We start from the raw sequence: 16,379 nt of genomic DNA, 5'->3' as shown, positions 1-16,379 counted from the left end.
TAGACATGTAAATTGGTAGACTGATAATTATATTTACCATTTACAAAAATTCTATTTTTTTATATATATATATACCTGGCTATTGTGTGTAAAATATATATATTTTTTTTTTCTAGTATCACCTGTAGAAGAAGTTTATGATGATATAGATTTGATTGAAAATAAACACAGACCACCACTTCCAGAGCCAAGGTAAGGTAAGATAGATATCGAACGATAGCAACTGTTTGCAAAAGCATGATCGTCTAATGATATGATTGAGTGCTTCACATCCAATTCAATTTTATATTAAAAAATGTAAAATACCTTTGGTTAAAAGGACATAAAACGGCAAAGTTTTCTTTCATGATTCAGATAAAAAATATCATTTTAAACTTTTCATTTTACTTCCATTAACTAATTTGCTTTATTCTCTTTAAATTCTCTGTTAAAGAAGCAGCAATGCACTATTGGGAGCTAGTTGAATTGATTGGGTGAGCCAATAACATGAGGCAGCCACCAATCAGCAGCTCCCGAGTTTAAAATGTTATGCTCTATCTGAATCATGAAAGAACACATTTGGGTTTCATGTCCCTTTAAAGTGATATTCAAGTCAAAATTAAAGGGACAGTCATCACCTGAACTTTTGTTGTTTTAAAAGCTAGATAATCCCTTAATTACCAATTCCCCAGTTTTGCATAACCAACACAGTTATAATAATACATGTTTTACCTCTGTAATTACCTTGTATCTAAGCCTCAGCAGACTGCCTCCTTATTTCAGTTCTTTTGACAGACCTGCATTTTAGCCAATCAGAGCTGACTCCATGGTAAATTCACGTGCATGAGCTCAATGTTATCTATATGAAACACGTGAACTAATGCTCTCTCTAGTGGTGAATAACTATCAAAATGCAATTAGATTAGAGGCGGCCTTCAAGGTCTAAGAAATTAGCATATTAGAACCTCCTAGGTTTAGCTTTCAACTAAGAATTAAAAGAAAACAAAGCAAAATTGGTGATAAAAGTAAATTGGAAAGTTGTTTAAAATGACATGAATTTGAATCATGAAAGTTTTTTTTGGACTTGACTGTCCCTTTAAACGTTTATGATTCAGATAGAGCGTACAATTTTTAACAACTTTCTAATTTACTTCCATTAACAAAATGTGCACAGTCTGTTTATATTTACACTTTTTGAGTCACCAACTCCTACTGAGCATGTTCAAGAATTCACAGAATATACATATATGCATTTGTGATTGGCTGATGGCTGCTACAGAAGGAGTGGAAATAGAAATAAATTTGTCTGAAAAAAATCTACTACTCATATGAAATTCAGACTAAGTGCTATTGCATTGTCTTTTTATTATGCATTTATTTATTATGCAAATCTGCTGTATTTACTGGTCCTTTACGTTTCCATATTTGTATGATTTTAAAAAAAAGGTTTTAAATATTACACAATTGAATTTTTGACCTGAGTAGAGCAAGTGAAATTCTTTTGCCTACAGAGAATTATATTACAAAACATTATGCATTTGGAGTACAGGTGGCCCTCGTTTTACAACGGTTCGATTTACACCGTTTCAGAATAACAACCTTTTTTTCCAGTCATGTGACTGCTATTGAAAAGCATTGAGAGGCAGTGCATTTATTAAAATAGCCAGTAGGTGGAGCTGTCCGCTTGTGTTGCAGCAAAGCCAAGCAAGCTGAAATTAATCAGTTTAACCAGACCTGAGCTATCGAGCAGATTTTAAAGGAACAAGATCTTCCTGTCTATAACTCAAATGTTTTGCTCATTTAACTTAGTTTAATTATATATTCTGTGTTGTGTGATTATTTTATTAGGTTTATAATGCTGTCTAGCATTTAAAGTCTTCATTTCAAAGCTTTTAAAATAATGTATTAGGTGTTACTTATGACAATTTTGAGAGGGGCCTGGAACCTATCTACCTCACTTCCCATTGACTTACATTATAAACTGGGTTTCAATTTACACTATTGGGAGCTAGTTGAATTCATTGGGTGAGCCAATAACATGAGGCAGCCACCAATCAGCAGCTCCCGAGTTTAAAATGTTATGCTCTATCTGAATCATGAAAGAAAACATTTGGGTTTCATGTCCCTTTAAAGTGATATTCAAGTCAAAATTAAAGGGACAGTCATCACCTGAACTTTTGTTGTTTTAAAAGCTAGATAATCCCTTAATTACCAATTCCCCAGTTTTGCATAACCAACACAGTTATAATAATACACGTTTTACCTCTGTAATTACCTTGTATCTAAGCCTCAGCAGACTGCCCCCTTATTTCAGTTCTTTTGACAGACCTGCATTTTAGCCAATCAGAGCTGACTCCATGGTAAATTCACGTGCATGAGCTCAATGCTATCTATATGAAACACGTGAACTAATGCTCTCTAGTGGTGAATAACTATCAAAATGCAATTAGATTAGAGGCGGCCTTCAAGGTCTAAGAAATTAGCATATTAGAACCTCCTAGGTTTAGCTTTCAACTAAGAATTCCAAGAAAACAAAGCAAAATTGGAGATAAAAGTAAATTGGAAAGTTGTTTAAAATGACATGCCCTATTTGAATCATGAAAGTTTTTTTCTTTCATGTAATTAGCAAGAGTCCATGAGCTAGTGACGTATGGGATATACATTCCTACCAGGAGGGGCAAAGTTTCCCAAACCTCAAAATGCCTATAAATACACCCCTCACCACACCCACAAATCAGTTTTACAAACTTTGCCTCCTATGGAGGTGGTGAAGTAAGTTTGTGCTAGATTCTACGTTGATATGCGCTCCGCAGCAGGTTGGAGCCCGGTTTTCCTCTCAGCGTGCAGTGAATGTCAGAGGGATGTGAGGAGAGTATTGCCTATTTGAATTCAATGATCTCCTTCTACGGGGTCTATTTCATAGGTTCTCTGTTATCGGTCGTAGAGATTCATCTCTTACCTCCCTTTTCAGATCGACGATATACTCTTATATATACCATTACCTCTACTGATTCTCATTTCAGTACTGGTTTGGCTTTCTACTACATGTAGATGAGTGTCCTGGGGTAAGTAAGTCTTATTTTCTGTGACACTCTAAGCTATGGTTGGGCACTTTTATATAAAGTTCTAAATATATGTATTCAAACATTTATTTGCCTTGACTCAGGATGTTCAACGTTCCTTATTTCAGACAGTCAGTTTCATATTTGGGATAATGCATACGAATAAATCAATTTTTTTCTTACCTTAAAATTTGACTTTTTTCCCTGTGGGCTGTTAGGCTCGCGGGGGCTTAAAATGCTTCATTTTATTGCGTCATTCTTGGCGCGGACTTTTTTGGAGCAAAAACTTTTTTTCTGTTTCCGGGGTCATACGTGTCGCCGGAAGTTGCGTCATTTTTGACGTTTTTTTTTGCGCCAAAAGTGTAGGCGTTCCGGATGTGGCGTCATTTTTGGCACTAAAAGCATTTAGGCGCCAAATAATGTGGGCGTCTTTTTTGGCGCTAAAAAATATGGGCGTCACTTTTGTCTCCACATTATTTAAGTCTCATTATTTATTGCTTCTGGTTGCTAGAAGCTTGTTCACTGGCATTTTTTCCCATTCCTGAAACTGTCATTTAAGGAATTTGATCAATTTTGCTTTATATGTTGTTTTTTCTATTACATATTGCAAGATGTCCCAGACTGACACTGAGTCAGAAGATACTTCTGGAAAATCGCTGCCTGGTGCTGGATCTACCAAAGTTAAGTGTATCTGCTGTAAACTTGTGGTATCTGTTCCTCCAGCTGTTGTTTGTAATGAATGTCATGACAAACTTGTTAATGCAGATAATATTTCCTTTAGTAATGTTACATTACCTGTTGCTGTTTCGTCAACATCTAATACTCAGAGTGTTCCTGTTAACATAAGAGATTTTGTTTCTAAATCCATTAAGAAGGCTATGTCTGTTATTCCTCCTTCTAGTAAACGTAAAAGGTCTTTTAAAACTTCTCATTTTTCAGATGAATTTTTAAATGAACATCATCATTCTGATTCTGATAATGGTTCCTCTGGTTCAGAGGATTCTGTCTCAGAGGTTGATGCTGATAAATCTTCATATTTATTCAAAATGGAATTTATTCGTTCTTTTCTTAAAGAAGTCTTAATTGCATTAGAAATAGAGGATTCTGGTCCTCTTGATACTAAATCTAAACGTTTAAATAAGGTTTTTAAATCTCCTGTAGTTATTCCAAAAGTTTTTCCTGTCCCTGATGCTATTTCTGAAGTAATCTCCAGGGAATGGAATAATTTGGGTAATTCATTTACTCCTTCTAAACGTTTTAAGCAATTATATCCTGTACCATCTGACAGATTAGAGTTTTGGGACAAAATCCCTAAGGTTGATGGGGCTGTCTCTACTCTTGCTAAGCGTACTACTATTTCTACAGCAGATAGTACTTCCTTTAAGGATCCTTTAGATAGGAATTGAATCATTTCTAAGAAAAGCTTACTTATGTTCAGTTAATCTTCTTAGACCTGCTATATCTTTAGCGGATGTTGCTGCAGCTTCAACTTTTTGGTTAGAAGCTTTAGCGCAACAAGTAACAGATCATAATTCTCATAGCATTGTTAATCTTCTTCAACATGCTAATAACTTTATTTGTGATGCCATCTTTGATATCATTAGAGTTGATGTCAGGTATATGTCTCTAGCTATTTTAGCTAGAAGAGCTTTATGGCTTAAAACTTGAAATGCTGATATGTCTTCTAAGTCAACTTTGCTTTCCCTTTCTTTCCAGGGTAATAAATTATTTGGTTCTCAGTTGGATTCTATTATCTCAACTGTTACTGGAGGGAAAGGAACTTTTTTACCACAGGATAAAAATTCTAAAGGTAAATTTAGGTCTAATAATCGTTTTCGTTCCTTTCGTCACAATAAGGAACAAAAGCCTGATCCTTCATCCACAGGAGCGGTATCAGTTTGGAAACCATCTCCAGTCTGGAATAAATCCAAGCCTTTTAGAAAACCAAAGCCAGCTCCCAAGTCCAGATGAAGGTGCGGCCCTCATTCCAGCCCAGCTGGTAGGGGGCAGATTACGTTTTTTCAAAGAAATTTGGATCAATTCAATTCACAATCTTTGGATTCAGAACATTGTTTCAGAAGGGTACAGAATTGGCTTCAAGATAAGGCCTCCTGCAAAGAGATTTTTTCTTTCCCATGTCCCAGTAAATCCAGCAAAGGCTTGAGCATTTCTGAAATGTGTTTCAGATCTAGAATTGGCTGGAGTAATTATGCCAGTTCCAGTTCTGGAACAGGGGCTGGGGTTTTATTCAAATCTTTTCATTGTACCAAAGAAGGAGAATTCCTTCAGACCAGTTCTGGATCTAAAAATATTGAATCGTTATGTAAGGATACCAACATTCAAAATGGTAACTGTAAGGACTATCCTGCCTTTTGTTCAGCAAGGGCATTATATGTCCACAATAGATTTACAGGATGCATATCTGCATATTCCGATTCATCCAGATCACTATCAGTTTCTGAGATTCTCTTTCCTAGACAAGCATTACCAGTTTGTGGCTTTGCCATTTGGCCTAGCAACAGCTCCAAGAATTTTTACAAAGGTTCTCGGTGCCCTTCTGTCTGTAATCAGAGAACAGGGTATTGTGGTATTTCCTTATTTGGACGATATCTTGGTACTTGCTCAGTCTTCACATTTAGCAGAATCTCATACGAATCGACTTGTGTTGTTTCTTCAAGATCATGGTTGGAGGATCAATTTACCGAAAAGTTCATTGATTCCTCAGACAAGGGTAACCTTTTTAGGTTTCCAAATAGATTCAGTGTCCATGACTCTGTCTCTGACAGACAAGAAACGTCTAAAATTGATCTCAGCTTGTCGAAACCTTCAGTCACAATCATTCCCTTCGGTAGCCTTATGCATGGAAATTCTACAGGGAGTGCAGAATTATTAGGCAAATGAGTATTTTGACCACATCATCCTCTTTATGCATGTTGTCTTACTCCAAGCTGTATAGGCTCGAAAGCCTACTACCAATTAAGCATATTAGGTGATGTGCATCTCTGTAATGAGAAGGGGTGTGGTCTAATGACATCAACACCCTATATCAGGTGTGCATAATTATTAGGCAACTTCCTTTCCTTTGGCAAAATGGGTCAAAAGAAGGACTTGACAGGCTCAGAAAAGTCAAAAATAGTGAGATATCTTGAAGAGGGATGCAGCACTCTTAAAATTGCAAAGCTTCTGAAGCGTGATCATCGAACAATCAAGCGTTTCATACAAAATAGTCAACAGGGTCGCAAGAAGCGTGTGGAAAAAACAAGGCGCAAAATAACTGCCCATGAACTGAGAAAAGTCAAGCGTGCAGCTGCCAAGATGCCACTTGCCACCAGTTTGGCCATATTTCAGAGGTGCAACATCACTGGAGTGCCCAAAAGCACAAGGTGTGCAATACTCAGAGACATGGCCAAGGTAAGAAAGGCTGAAAGACGACCACCACTGCACAAGACACACAAGCTGAAACGTCAAGACTGGGCCAAGAAATATCTCAAGACTGATTTTTCTAAGGTTTTATGGACTGATGAAATGAGAGTGAGTCTTGATGGGCCAGATGGATGGGCCCGTGGCTGGATTGGTAAAGGGCAGAGAGCTCCAGTCCGACTCAGACACCAGCAAGGTGGAGGTGGAGTACTGGTTTGGGCTGGTATCATCAAAGATGAGCTTGTGGGGCCTTTTCGGGTTGAGGATGGAGTCAAGCTCAACTCCCAGTCCTACTGCCAGTTTCTGGAAGACACCTTCTTCAAGCAGTGGTACAGGAAGAAGTCTGCATCCTTCAAGAAAAACATGATTTTCATGCAGGACAATGCTCCATCACACGCGTCCAAGTACTCCACAGCGTGGCTGGCAAGAAAGGGTATAAAAGAAGACAATCTAATGACATGGCCTCCTTGTTCACCTGATCTGAACCCCATTGAGAACCTGTGGTCCATCATCAAATGTGAGATTTACAAGGAGGGAAAACAGTACACCTCTCTGAACAGTGTCTGGGAGGCTGTGGTTGCTGCTGCACGCAATGTTGATGGTGAACAGATCAAAACACTGACAGAATCCATGGATGGCAGGCTTTTGAGTGTCCTTGCAAAGAAAGGTGGCTATATTGGTCACTGATTTGTTTTTGTTTTGTTTTTGAATGTCAGAAATGTATATTTGTGAATGTTGAGATGTTATATTGGTTTCACTGGTAAAAATAAATAATTGAAATGGGTATATATTTGTTTTTTGTTAAGTTGCCTAATAATTATGCACAGTAATAGTCACCTGCACACACAGATATCCCCCTAAAATAGCTAAAACTAAAAACAAACTAAAAACTACTTCCAAAAATATTCAGCTTTGATATTAATGAGTTTTTTGGGTTCATTGAGTACATGGTTGTTGTTCAATAATAAAATGAATCCTCAAAAATACAACTTGCCTAATAATTCTGCACTCCCTGTAGGTCTTATGACTGTTGCATCGGACGCGATCCCCTTTGCTCGTTTTCACATGCAACCTCTTCAGCTCTGTATGCTGAACCATTGGTGCAGGGATTACACAAAGATATCTCAATATCTTTAAAACCGATTGTACGACACTCTCTGACGTGGTGGACAGATCACCATCGTTTAGTTCAGGGGGCTTCTTTTGTTCTTCCGACCTGGACTGTAATTTCAACAGATGCAAGTCTGACAGGTTGGGGAGCTGTTTGGGGGTCTCTGACAGCACAAGGGGTTTGGGAATCTCAGGAGGTGAGATTACCAATCAATATTTTGGAACTCCGTGCAATTTTCAGAGCTCTTCAGTCATGGCCTCTTCTAAAGAGAGAATCGTTCATTTGTTTTCAGACAGACAATGTCACAACTGTGGCATACATCAATCATCAAGGAGGGACTCACAGTCCTCTGGCTATGAAAGAAGTATCTCGAATACTGGTATGGGCGGAATCCAGCTCCTGTCTAATTTCTGTGGTTCATATCCCAGGTATAGACAATTGGGAAGCGGATTATCTCAGTCGCCAAACGTTACATCCGGGCGAATGGTCTCTTCACCCAGAGGTATTTCTTCAGATTGTTCAAATGTGGGGACTTCCAGAAATAGATCTAATGGCTTCTCATCTAAACAAGAAACTTCCCAGGTATCTGTCCAGATCCAGGGATCCTCAGGTGGAAGCAGTGGATGCATTGTCACTTCCTTGGAAGTATCATCCTGCCTATATCTTTCCGCCTCTAGTTCTTCTTCCAAGAGTAATCTCCAAGATTCTGAAGGAATGCTCGTTTGTTCTGCTGGTGGCTCCAGCATGGCCTCACAGCTTTTGGTATGCGGATCTTGTCCGGATGGCCTCTTGCCAACCGTGGACTCTTCCGTTAAGACCAGACCTTCTGTCGCAAGGTCCTTTTTTCCATCAGGATCTCAAATCCTTAAATTTAAAGGTATGGAGATTGAACGCTTGATTCTTAGTCAAAGAGGTTTCTCTGACTCTGTGATTAATACTATGTTACAGGCTCGTAAATCTGTATCTAGGAAGATATATTATCGAGTTTGGAAGACTTACATTTCTTGGTGTCTTTCTCATCATTTTTCCTGGCATTCTTTTAGAATTCCGAGAATTTTACAGTTTCTTCAGGATCGTTTGGATAAAGGTTTTGTCTGCAAGTTCCTTGAAAGGACAAATCTCTGCTCTTTCTGTTCTTTTTCACAGAAAGATTGCTAATCTTCCTGATATTCATTGTTTTGTACAAGCTTTGGTTCGTATAAAACCTGTCATTAAGTCAATTTCTCCTCCTTGGAGTTTGAATTTGGTCCTGGGGGCTCTTCAAGCTCCTCCGTTTGAACCTATGCATTCACTGGACATTAAATTACTTTCTTGGAAAGTTTTGTTTCTTTTGGCCATCTGTTCTGCTAGAAGAGTTTCTGAATTATCTGCTCTTTCTTGTGAGTCTCCTTTTCTGATTTTTCATCAGGATAAGGCGGTGTTGCGAACTTCTTTTAAATTTTTACCTAAGGTTGTGAATTCTAACAACATTAGTAGAGAAATTGTGGTTCCTTCATTGTGTCCTAATCCTAAGAATTCTAAGGAGAGATCATTGCATTCTTTGGATGTAGTTAGAGCTTTGAAATATTATGTTGAAGCTACTAAGAATTTCCGAAAGACTTCTAGTCTATTTGTTATCTTTTCCGGTTCTAGGAAAGGTCAGAAGTTCTCTGCCATTTCTTTGGCATCTTGGTTGAAATCTTTAATTCATCATGCTTATGTCGAGTTGGGTAAAACTCCGCCTCAAAGGATTACAGCTCATTCTACTAGGCCAGTTTCTACTTCCTGGGTGTTTAGGAATGAAGCTTTGGTTGATCAGATATGCAAAGCAGCATCTTGGTCTTCTTTGCATACTTTTACTAAATTCTACCATTTTGATGTGTTTTCTTCTTCTGAAGCAGTTTTTGGTAGAAAAGTACTTCAGGCAGCTGTTTCAGTTTGATTCTTCTGCTTATAATTTCAGTTTTTTTCAATATAAGATTTAAACTTTATTTTGGGTGTGGATTTTTTTCAGCGGAATTGGCTGTCTTTATTTTATCCCTCCCTCTCTATTGACTCTTGCGTAGAAGATCCACATCTTGGGTAGTCATTATCCCATACGTCACTAGCTCATGGACTCTTGCTAATTACATGAAAGAAAACATAATTTATGTAAGAACTTACCTGATAAATTCATTTCTTTCATATTAGCAAGAGTCCATGAGGCCCACCCTTTTTGTGGTGGTTATGATTTTTTTGTATAAAGCACAATTATTCCAATTCCTTATTTTTTATGCTTTCGCACTTTTATCTTATCACCCCACTTCTTGGCTATGCGTTAAACTGATTTGTGGGTGTGGTGAGGGGTGTATTTATAGGCATTTTGAGGTTTGGGAAACTTTGCCCCTCCTGGTAGGAATGTATATCCCATAAGTCACTAGCTCATGGACTCTTGCTAATATGAAAGAAATGAATTTATCAGGTAAGTTCTTACATAAATTATGTTTTTGGACTTGACTGTCCCTTTAAACGTTTATGATTCAGATAGAGCGTACAATTTTTAACAACTTTCTAATTTACTTCCATTAACAAAATGTGCACAGTCTGTTTATATTTACACTTTTTGAGTCACCAACTCCTACTGAGCATGTGCAAGAATTCACAGAATATACATATATGCATTTGTGATTGGCTGATGGCTGTTGCATGATACAGAAGGAGTGGAAATAGAAATAAATTTGTCAGAAAAAAATCTACTACTCATATGAAATTCAGACTAAGTGCTATTGCATTGTCTTTTTATTATGCAGTTATTTATTATGCAAATCTGCTGTATTTACTGGTCCTTTACGTTTCCATATTTGTATGATTTTAAAAAAAAGGTTTTAAATATTACACAATTGAATTTTTGACCTGAGGAGAGCAAGTGAAATTCTTTTGCCTACAGAGAATTATATTACAAAACATTATGCATTTGGAGTACAGGTGGCCCTCGTTTTACAACGGTTCAATTTACACCGTTCCAGTCATGTGACTGCTATTGAAAAGCATTGAGAAGCAGTGCATTTATTAAAATAGCCAGTAGGTGGAGTTGTCCGCTTGTGTTGCAGCAAAGCCAAGCAAGCTGAAATTAATCAGTTTAACCAGACCTGAGCTATCGAGCAGATTTTAAAGGAACAAGATCTTCCTGTCTATAACTCAAATGTTTTGTTCATTTAACTTAGTTTAATTATATATTCTGTGTTGTGTGATTATTTTATTAGGTTTATAATGCTGTCTAGCATTTAAAGACTTCATTTCAAATCTTTTAAAATAATGTATTAGGTGTTACTTATGACAATTTTGAGAGGGGCCTGGAACCTATCTCCCTCACTTCCCATTGACTTACATTATAAACTGGGTTTCAATTTACAACAGTTTCAATTTACAACCATTCCTTCTGGAACCTAACCCCGGCATAAACTGAGGGCTACCTGTATATAAGTAATACTACACAGTATTGAATTTTCAGTAAAGGTGGTAATTTTAACAGGCAAAGACAGCTGTATCAAATGACAAAATAAAGGTAAAGGAGCAATTTGCAAACAATTTAATATGCTTCAGGTAAAAAAGGTATCATTAGGAGCACACTACAGAATAGATTACGGCTTTTTTGCAGGCGCCTGGTTGTGCTCGTATTACTAAGCGCAAAAACTTAAACTTTGAATATCGCAACCCCATTATTGTTGCATAGACTTTAATGGAGCACGAAAAAAAAAAAAAAACTAACACCCATGCTTGCGCGTTAACCCTATCGCATTTATTCAAGTGCGCTAAACCCAAAATAAATTATGAATATTTCACATTCCAATGTTCTTCACATAGAGGAATATGTTCTATTTATTCTTAAATAAATATTTATATATATATACATATTTATTTATGATTATTTTGTGGTCAAGTATATATCTATTTCTATATATAAGTAGGTATAGATAAAAACAGATATATTTTAGGAATATCTATTTAAAAATACTTTCCCCTAGGTGTAGAACATTGAAATGTGATAACTAATTAAAAGGCTGCTAATTGCATCTACCCACAACACTTCTAAAACTCCCAGCAGTGAAGGGGATGATCAGTTATCTGTTAAGGGCAATATTTGCTGTAGTCTAGGGATTAAACCTCCCACCCCTTGATTCCTACCTAATCCTCCCAAACAGCTCTTTTCCCTCCCCTCCCAACTGGCCACTACCATCTTAAGTACTGGCGGCCAATCTGCCAATTTGCAGTATATGGCTTTTTTAATACTTAATTTGTTATTTATTTTCTGTAGTGTAGGGTTCCTTCCTCACTCTCCCATCTCTCTGATACCTCCTATACAGCTCTCTTACCCTACCCCTCTCACTGTTTCCCGCCAGCTTTGTTACTGGCAGCTAGCCTGTTTATTATTTATTTATTATAGTTTTTCAGCAGTGTAGGGATCCCTCTAACCCTCTCCACCGCCCTCCTCTAAGCAATCCTTTTTTCTGTAGTGTAGGGACTCCCCATTCAACGTATGTATGTTTTGTAGTATAGGAACCCAGTAACCACTTAGTACATTTTTTTTATTATATTTTTTCTGTAAGTGTATTGATGCCCCTACCCATCTCACTCCTATAAGTGATAATTTTTTTCTGTAGGGAAGGGACCCATCCCTCCCTTTCCTCTGCCATCCCATTTTTGCTGTAGAGTTCGGACTCGCCCCTCTCTCGGCACTGCCTCGTGTTGGATCACCCACCTGCCTTCACTCCTACAGCTCCTGCTGACACCAGCAGATGATCGTTAGAGAAAGTGACACAGACAGTGCCACTGTCTGTAACAATCGGGCAATCTAGCTTCATATGGTAAGGCAGCATGATCAGTGTGCCTTACCATATGAAGGCAGATGCCCACAGCTGACAAACAACATGTTTCTGTGAGGAGTGCATCTTGCACTGCATGACGTAGATTTACGTTGTACAGGATGAAGGTGTTAAGGTAGCACGCATGTGTCTGGAGTACTATATGGAAGCAGTTATGCAAGAATGCTTTTAACAATGTTATACACTTTTGTTCAGAACTATAATAGCCATTTCTTTCATGTAATTAGCAAGAGTCCATGAGCTAGTGACGTATGGGATATACATTCCTACCAGGAGGGGCAAAGTTTCCCAAACCTCAAAATGCCTATAAATACACCCCTCACCACACCCACAATTCAGTTTTACAAACTTTGCCTCCGATGGAGGTGGTGAAGTAAGTTTGTGCTAGATTCTACGTTGATATGCGCTCCGCAGCAAGTTGGAGCCCGGTTTTCCTCTCAGCGTGCAGTGAATGTCAGAGGGATGTGAGGAGAGTATTGCCTATTTGAATGCAGTGATCTCCTTCTACGGGGTCTATTTCATAGGTTCTCTGTTATCGGTCGTAGAGATTCATCTCTTACCTCCCTTTTCAGATCGACAATATACTCTTATATATACCATTACCTCTGCTGATTCTCGTTTCAGTACTGGTTTGGCTTTCTACAAACATGTAGATGAGTGTCCTGGGGTAAGTAAATCTTATTTTCTGTGACACTCTAAGCTATGGTTGGGCACTTTGTTTATAAAGTTCTAAATATATGTATTCAAACATTTATTTGCCTTGACTCAGAATGTTCAACTTTCCTTATTTTCAGACAGTCAGTTTCATATTTGGGATAATGCATTTGATTTAATCATTTTTTCTTACCTTCAAAAATTTGACTCTTCCCTGTGGGCTGTTAGGCTCGCGGGGGCTGAAAATGCTTCATTTTATTGCGTCATTTTTGGTGCGGACTTTTTTGGCGCAAAAAATTTGTTTCCGTTTCCGGCGTCATACGTGTCGCCGGAAGTTGCGTCATTTTTTGACGTTATTTTGCGCCAAAAATGTCGGCGTTCCGGATGTGGCGTCATTTTGGCGCCAAAAAGCATTTAGGCGCCAAATAATGTGGGCGTCTTATTGGCGCGAAAAATATGGGCGTCGCTTTTGTCTCCACATTATTTAAGTCTCATTTTTCATTGCTTCTGGTTGCTAGAAGCTTGTTCTTTGGCATTTTTTCCCATTCCTGAAACTGTCATTTAAGGAATTTGATCAATTTTGCTTTATATATATGTTGTTTTTTCTCTTACATATTGCAAGATGTCTCACGTTGCATCTGAGTCAGAAGATACTACAGGAAAATCGCTGTCTAGTGCTGGATCTACCAAAGCTAAGTGTATCTGCTGTAAACTTTTGGTAGCTATTCCTCCAGCTGTTGTTTGTATTGATTGTCATGACAAACTTGTTAAAGCAGATAATATTTCCTTTAGTAAAGTACCATTGCCTGTTGCAGTTCCTTCAACATCTAAGGTGCAGAATGTTCCTGATAATATATAAGAGATTTTGTTTCTGAATCCATAAAGAAGGCTATGTCTGTTATTTCTCCTTCTAGTAAACGTAAAAAATCTTTTAAAACTTCTCTCCCTACAGATGAATTTTTAAATGAACATCATCATTCTGATTCTGATGACTCTTCTGGTTCAGAGGATTCTGTCTCAGAGGTTGATGCTGATAAATCTTCATATTTATTTAAAATGGAATTTATTCATTCTTTACTTAAAGAAGTACTAATTGCTTTAGAAATAGAGGATTCTGGTCCTCTTGATACTAATTCTAAACGTTTGGATAAGGTATTTAAAGCTCCTGTGAATATTCCAGAAGTTTTTCCTGTTCCTAATGCTATTTCTGCAGTAATTTCCAAAGAATGGGATAAATTGGGTAATTCATTTACTCCTTCTAAACGTTTTAAGCGATTATATCCTGTGCCGTCTGACAGATTAGAATTTTGGGACAAAATCCCTAAAGTTGATGGGGCTATTTCTACCCTTGCTAAACGTACTACTATTCCTACGTCAGATGGTACTTCGTTTAAGGATCCTTTAGATAGGAAAATTGAATCCTTTCTAAGAAAAGCTTATCTGTGTTCAGGTAATCTTCTTAGACCTGCTATATCTTTGGCTGATGTTGCTGCAGCTTCAACTTTCTGGTTGGAAACTTTAGCGCAACAAGTAACACATCATGATTCTCATGATATTATTATTCTTCTACAGCATGCTAATAATTTTATCTGTGATGCCATTTTTGATATTATCAGAGTTGATGTCAGGTTTATGTCTCTAGCTATTTTAGCTAGAAGAGCTTTATGGCTTAAAACTTGGAATGCTGATATGGCTTCTAAATCAACTTTACTTTCCATTTCTTTCCAGGGTAACAAATTATTTGGTTCTCAGTTGGATTCCATTATTTCAACTGTTACTGGTGGGAAAGGAACTTTTTTACCACAGGATAAAAAATCTAAAGGTAAAAGCAGGGCTAATAATCGTTTTCGTTCCTTTCGTTTCAACAAAGAACAAAAGCCTGATCCTTCATCCTCAGGAGCAGTTTCAGTTTGGAAACCATCTCCAGTCTGGAATAAATCCAAGCCAGCTAGAAAGGCAAAGCCTGCTTCTAAGTCCACATGAAGGTGCGGCCCTCATTCCAGCTCAGCTGGTAGGGGGCAGGTTACGTTTTTTTCAAGGAAATTTGGATCAATTCTGTTCACAATCTTTGGATTCAGAGCATTGTTTCAGAAGGGTACAGAATTGGTTTCAAGATGAGACCTCCTGCAAAGAGATTTTTTCTTTCCCGTGTCCCAGTAAATCCAGTAAAAGCTCAAGCATTTCTGAAATGTGTTTCAGATCTAGAGTTGACTGGAGTAATTATGCCAGTTCCAGTTCCAGAACAGGGGATGGGGTTTTATTCAAATCTCTTCATTGTACCAAAGAAGGAGAATTCCTTCAGACCAGTTCTGGATCTAAAAATATTGAATCGTTATGTAAGAATACCAACGTTCAAGATGGTAACTGTAAGGACTATCTTGCCTTTTGTTCAGCAAGGGAATTATATGTCCACAATAGATTTACAGGATGCATATCTGCATATTCCGATTCATCCAGATCATTATCAGTTCCTGAGATTCTCTTTTCTGGACAAGCATTACCAGTTTGTGGCTCTGCCGTTTGGCCTAGCTACAGCTCCAAGAATTTTTACAAAGGTTCTCGGTGCCCTTCTGTCTGTAATCAGAGAACAGGGTATTGTGGTATTTCCTTATTTGGACGATATCTTGGTACTTGCTCAGTCTTTACATTTAGCAGAATCTCATACGAATCGACTTATGTTGTTTCTTCAAGATCATGGTTGGAGGATCAATTTACCAAAAAGTTCTTTGATTCCTCAGACAAGGGTAACCTTTCTGGGTTTCCAGATGGATTCAGTGTCCATGACTCTGTCTTTAACAGACAAGAGACATCTAAAATTGATTGCAGCTTGTCGAAACCTTCAGTCACAATCATTCCCTTCGGTAGCCTTATGCATGGAAATTCTAGGTCTTATGACTGCTGCATCGGACGCGATCCCCTTTGCTCGTTTTCACATGCGACCTCTTCAGCTCTGTATGCTGAAGCAATGGTGCAAGGATTACACGAAGATATCTCAATTAATATCTTTAAAACCGATTGTTCGACACTCTCTAACATGGTGGACAGATCACCATCGTTTAATTCAGGGGGCTTCTTTTGTGCTTCCGACCTGGACTGTAATTTCAACAGATGCAAGTCTCACAGGTTGGGGAGCTGTGTGGGGATCTCTGACGGCACAAGGAGTTTGGGAATCTCAGGAGGTGAGATTACCGATCAATATTTTGGAACTCCGTGCAATTTTCAGAGCTCTTCAGTTTTGGCCTCTTCTGAAGAGAGAATCGTTCATTTGTTTTCAAACAGACAATGTCACAACTGTGGCATACATCAATCATC

The 16,379-nt window shown here is 38.0% G+C and overlaps 1 protein-coding gene across 2 annotated transcripts in view; it reads left to right on the top strand.

Annotated features, from left to right (window-relative positions):
• The window catches only part of LOC128649624 (PML-RARA-regulated adapter molecule 1), a 348,542-nt gene that overhangs the window by 250,900 nt on the left and 81,263 nt on the right, over positions 1–16,379 (top strand). For both annotated transcript variants that reach the window (XM_053702989.1, XM_053702988.1), the window contains exon 5: positions 117–192. In XM_053702989.1, the coding sequence (XP_053558964.1) occupies positions 117–192 (76 nt within the window). The remainder of the gene's footprint in view (positions 1–116; positions 193–16,379) is intronic.

Source organism: Bombina bombina, chromosome 2 (genome assembly GCF_027579735.1).
Source record: "Bombina bombina isolate aBomBom1 chromosome 2, aBomBom1.pri, whole genome shotgun sequence".
Lineage (NCBI taxonomy): Eukaryota > Metazoa > Chordata > Amphibia > Anura > Bombinatoridae > Bombina > Bombina bombina.
Note: the sequence above shows the minus strand (reverse complement) of the source record. Positions and strands in the feature narration are given on the sequence as shown.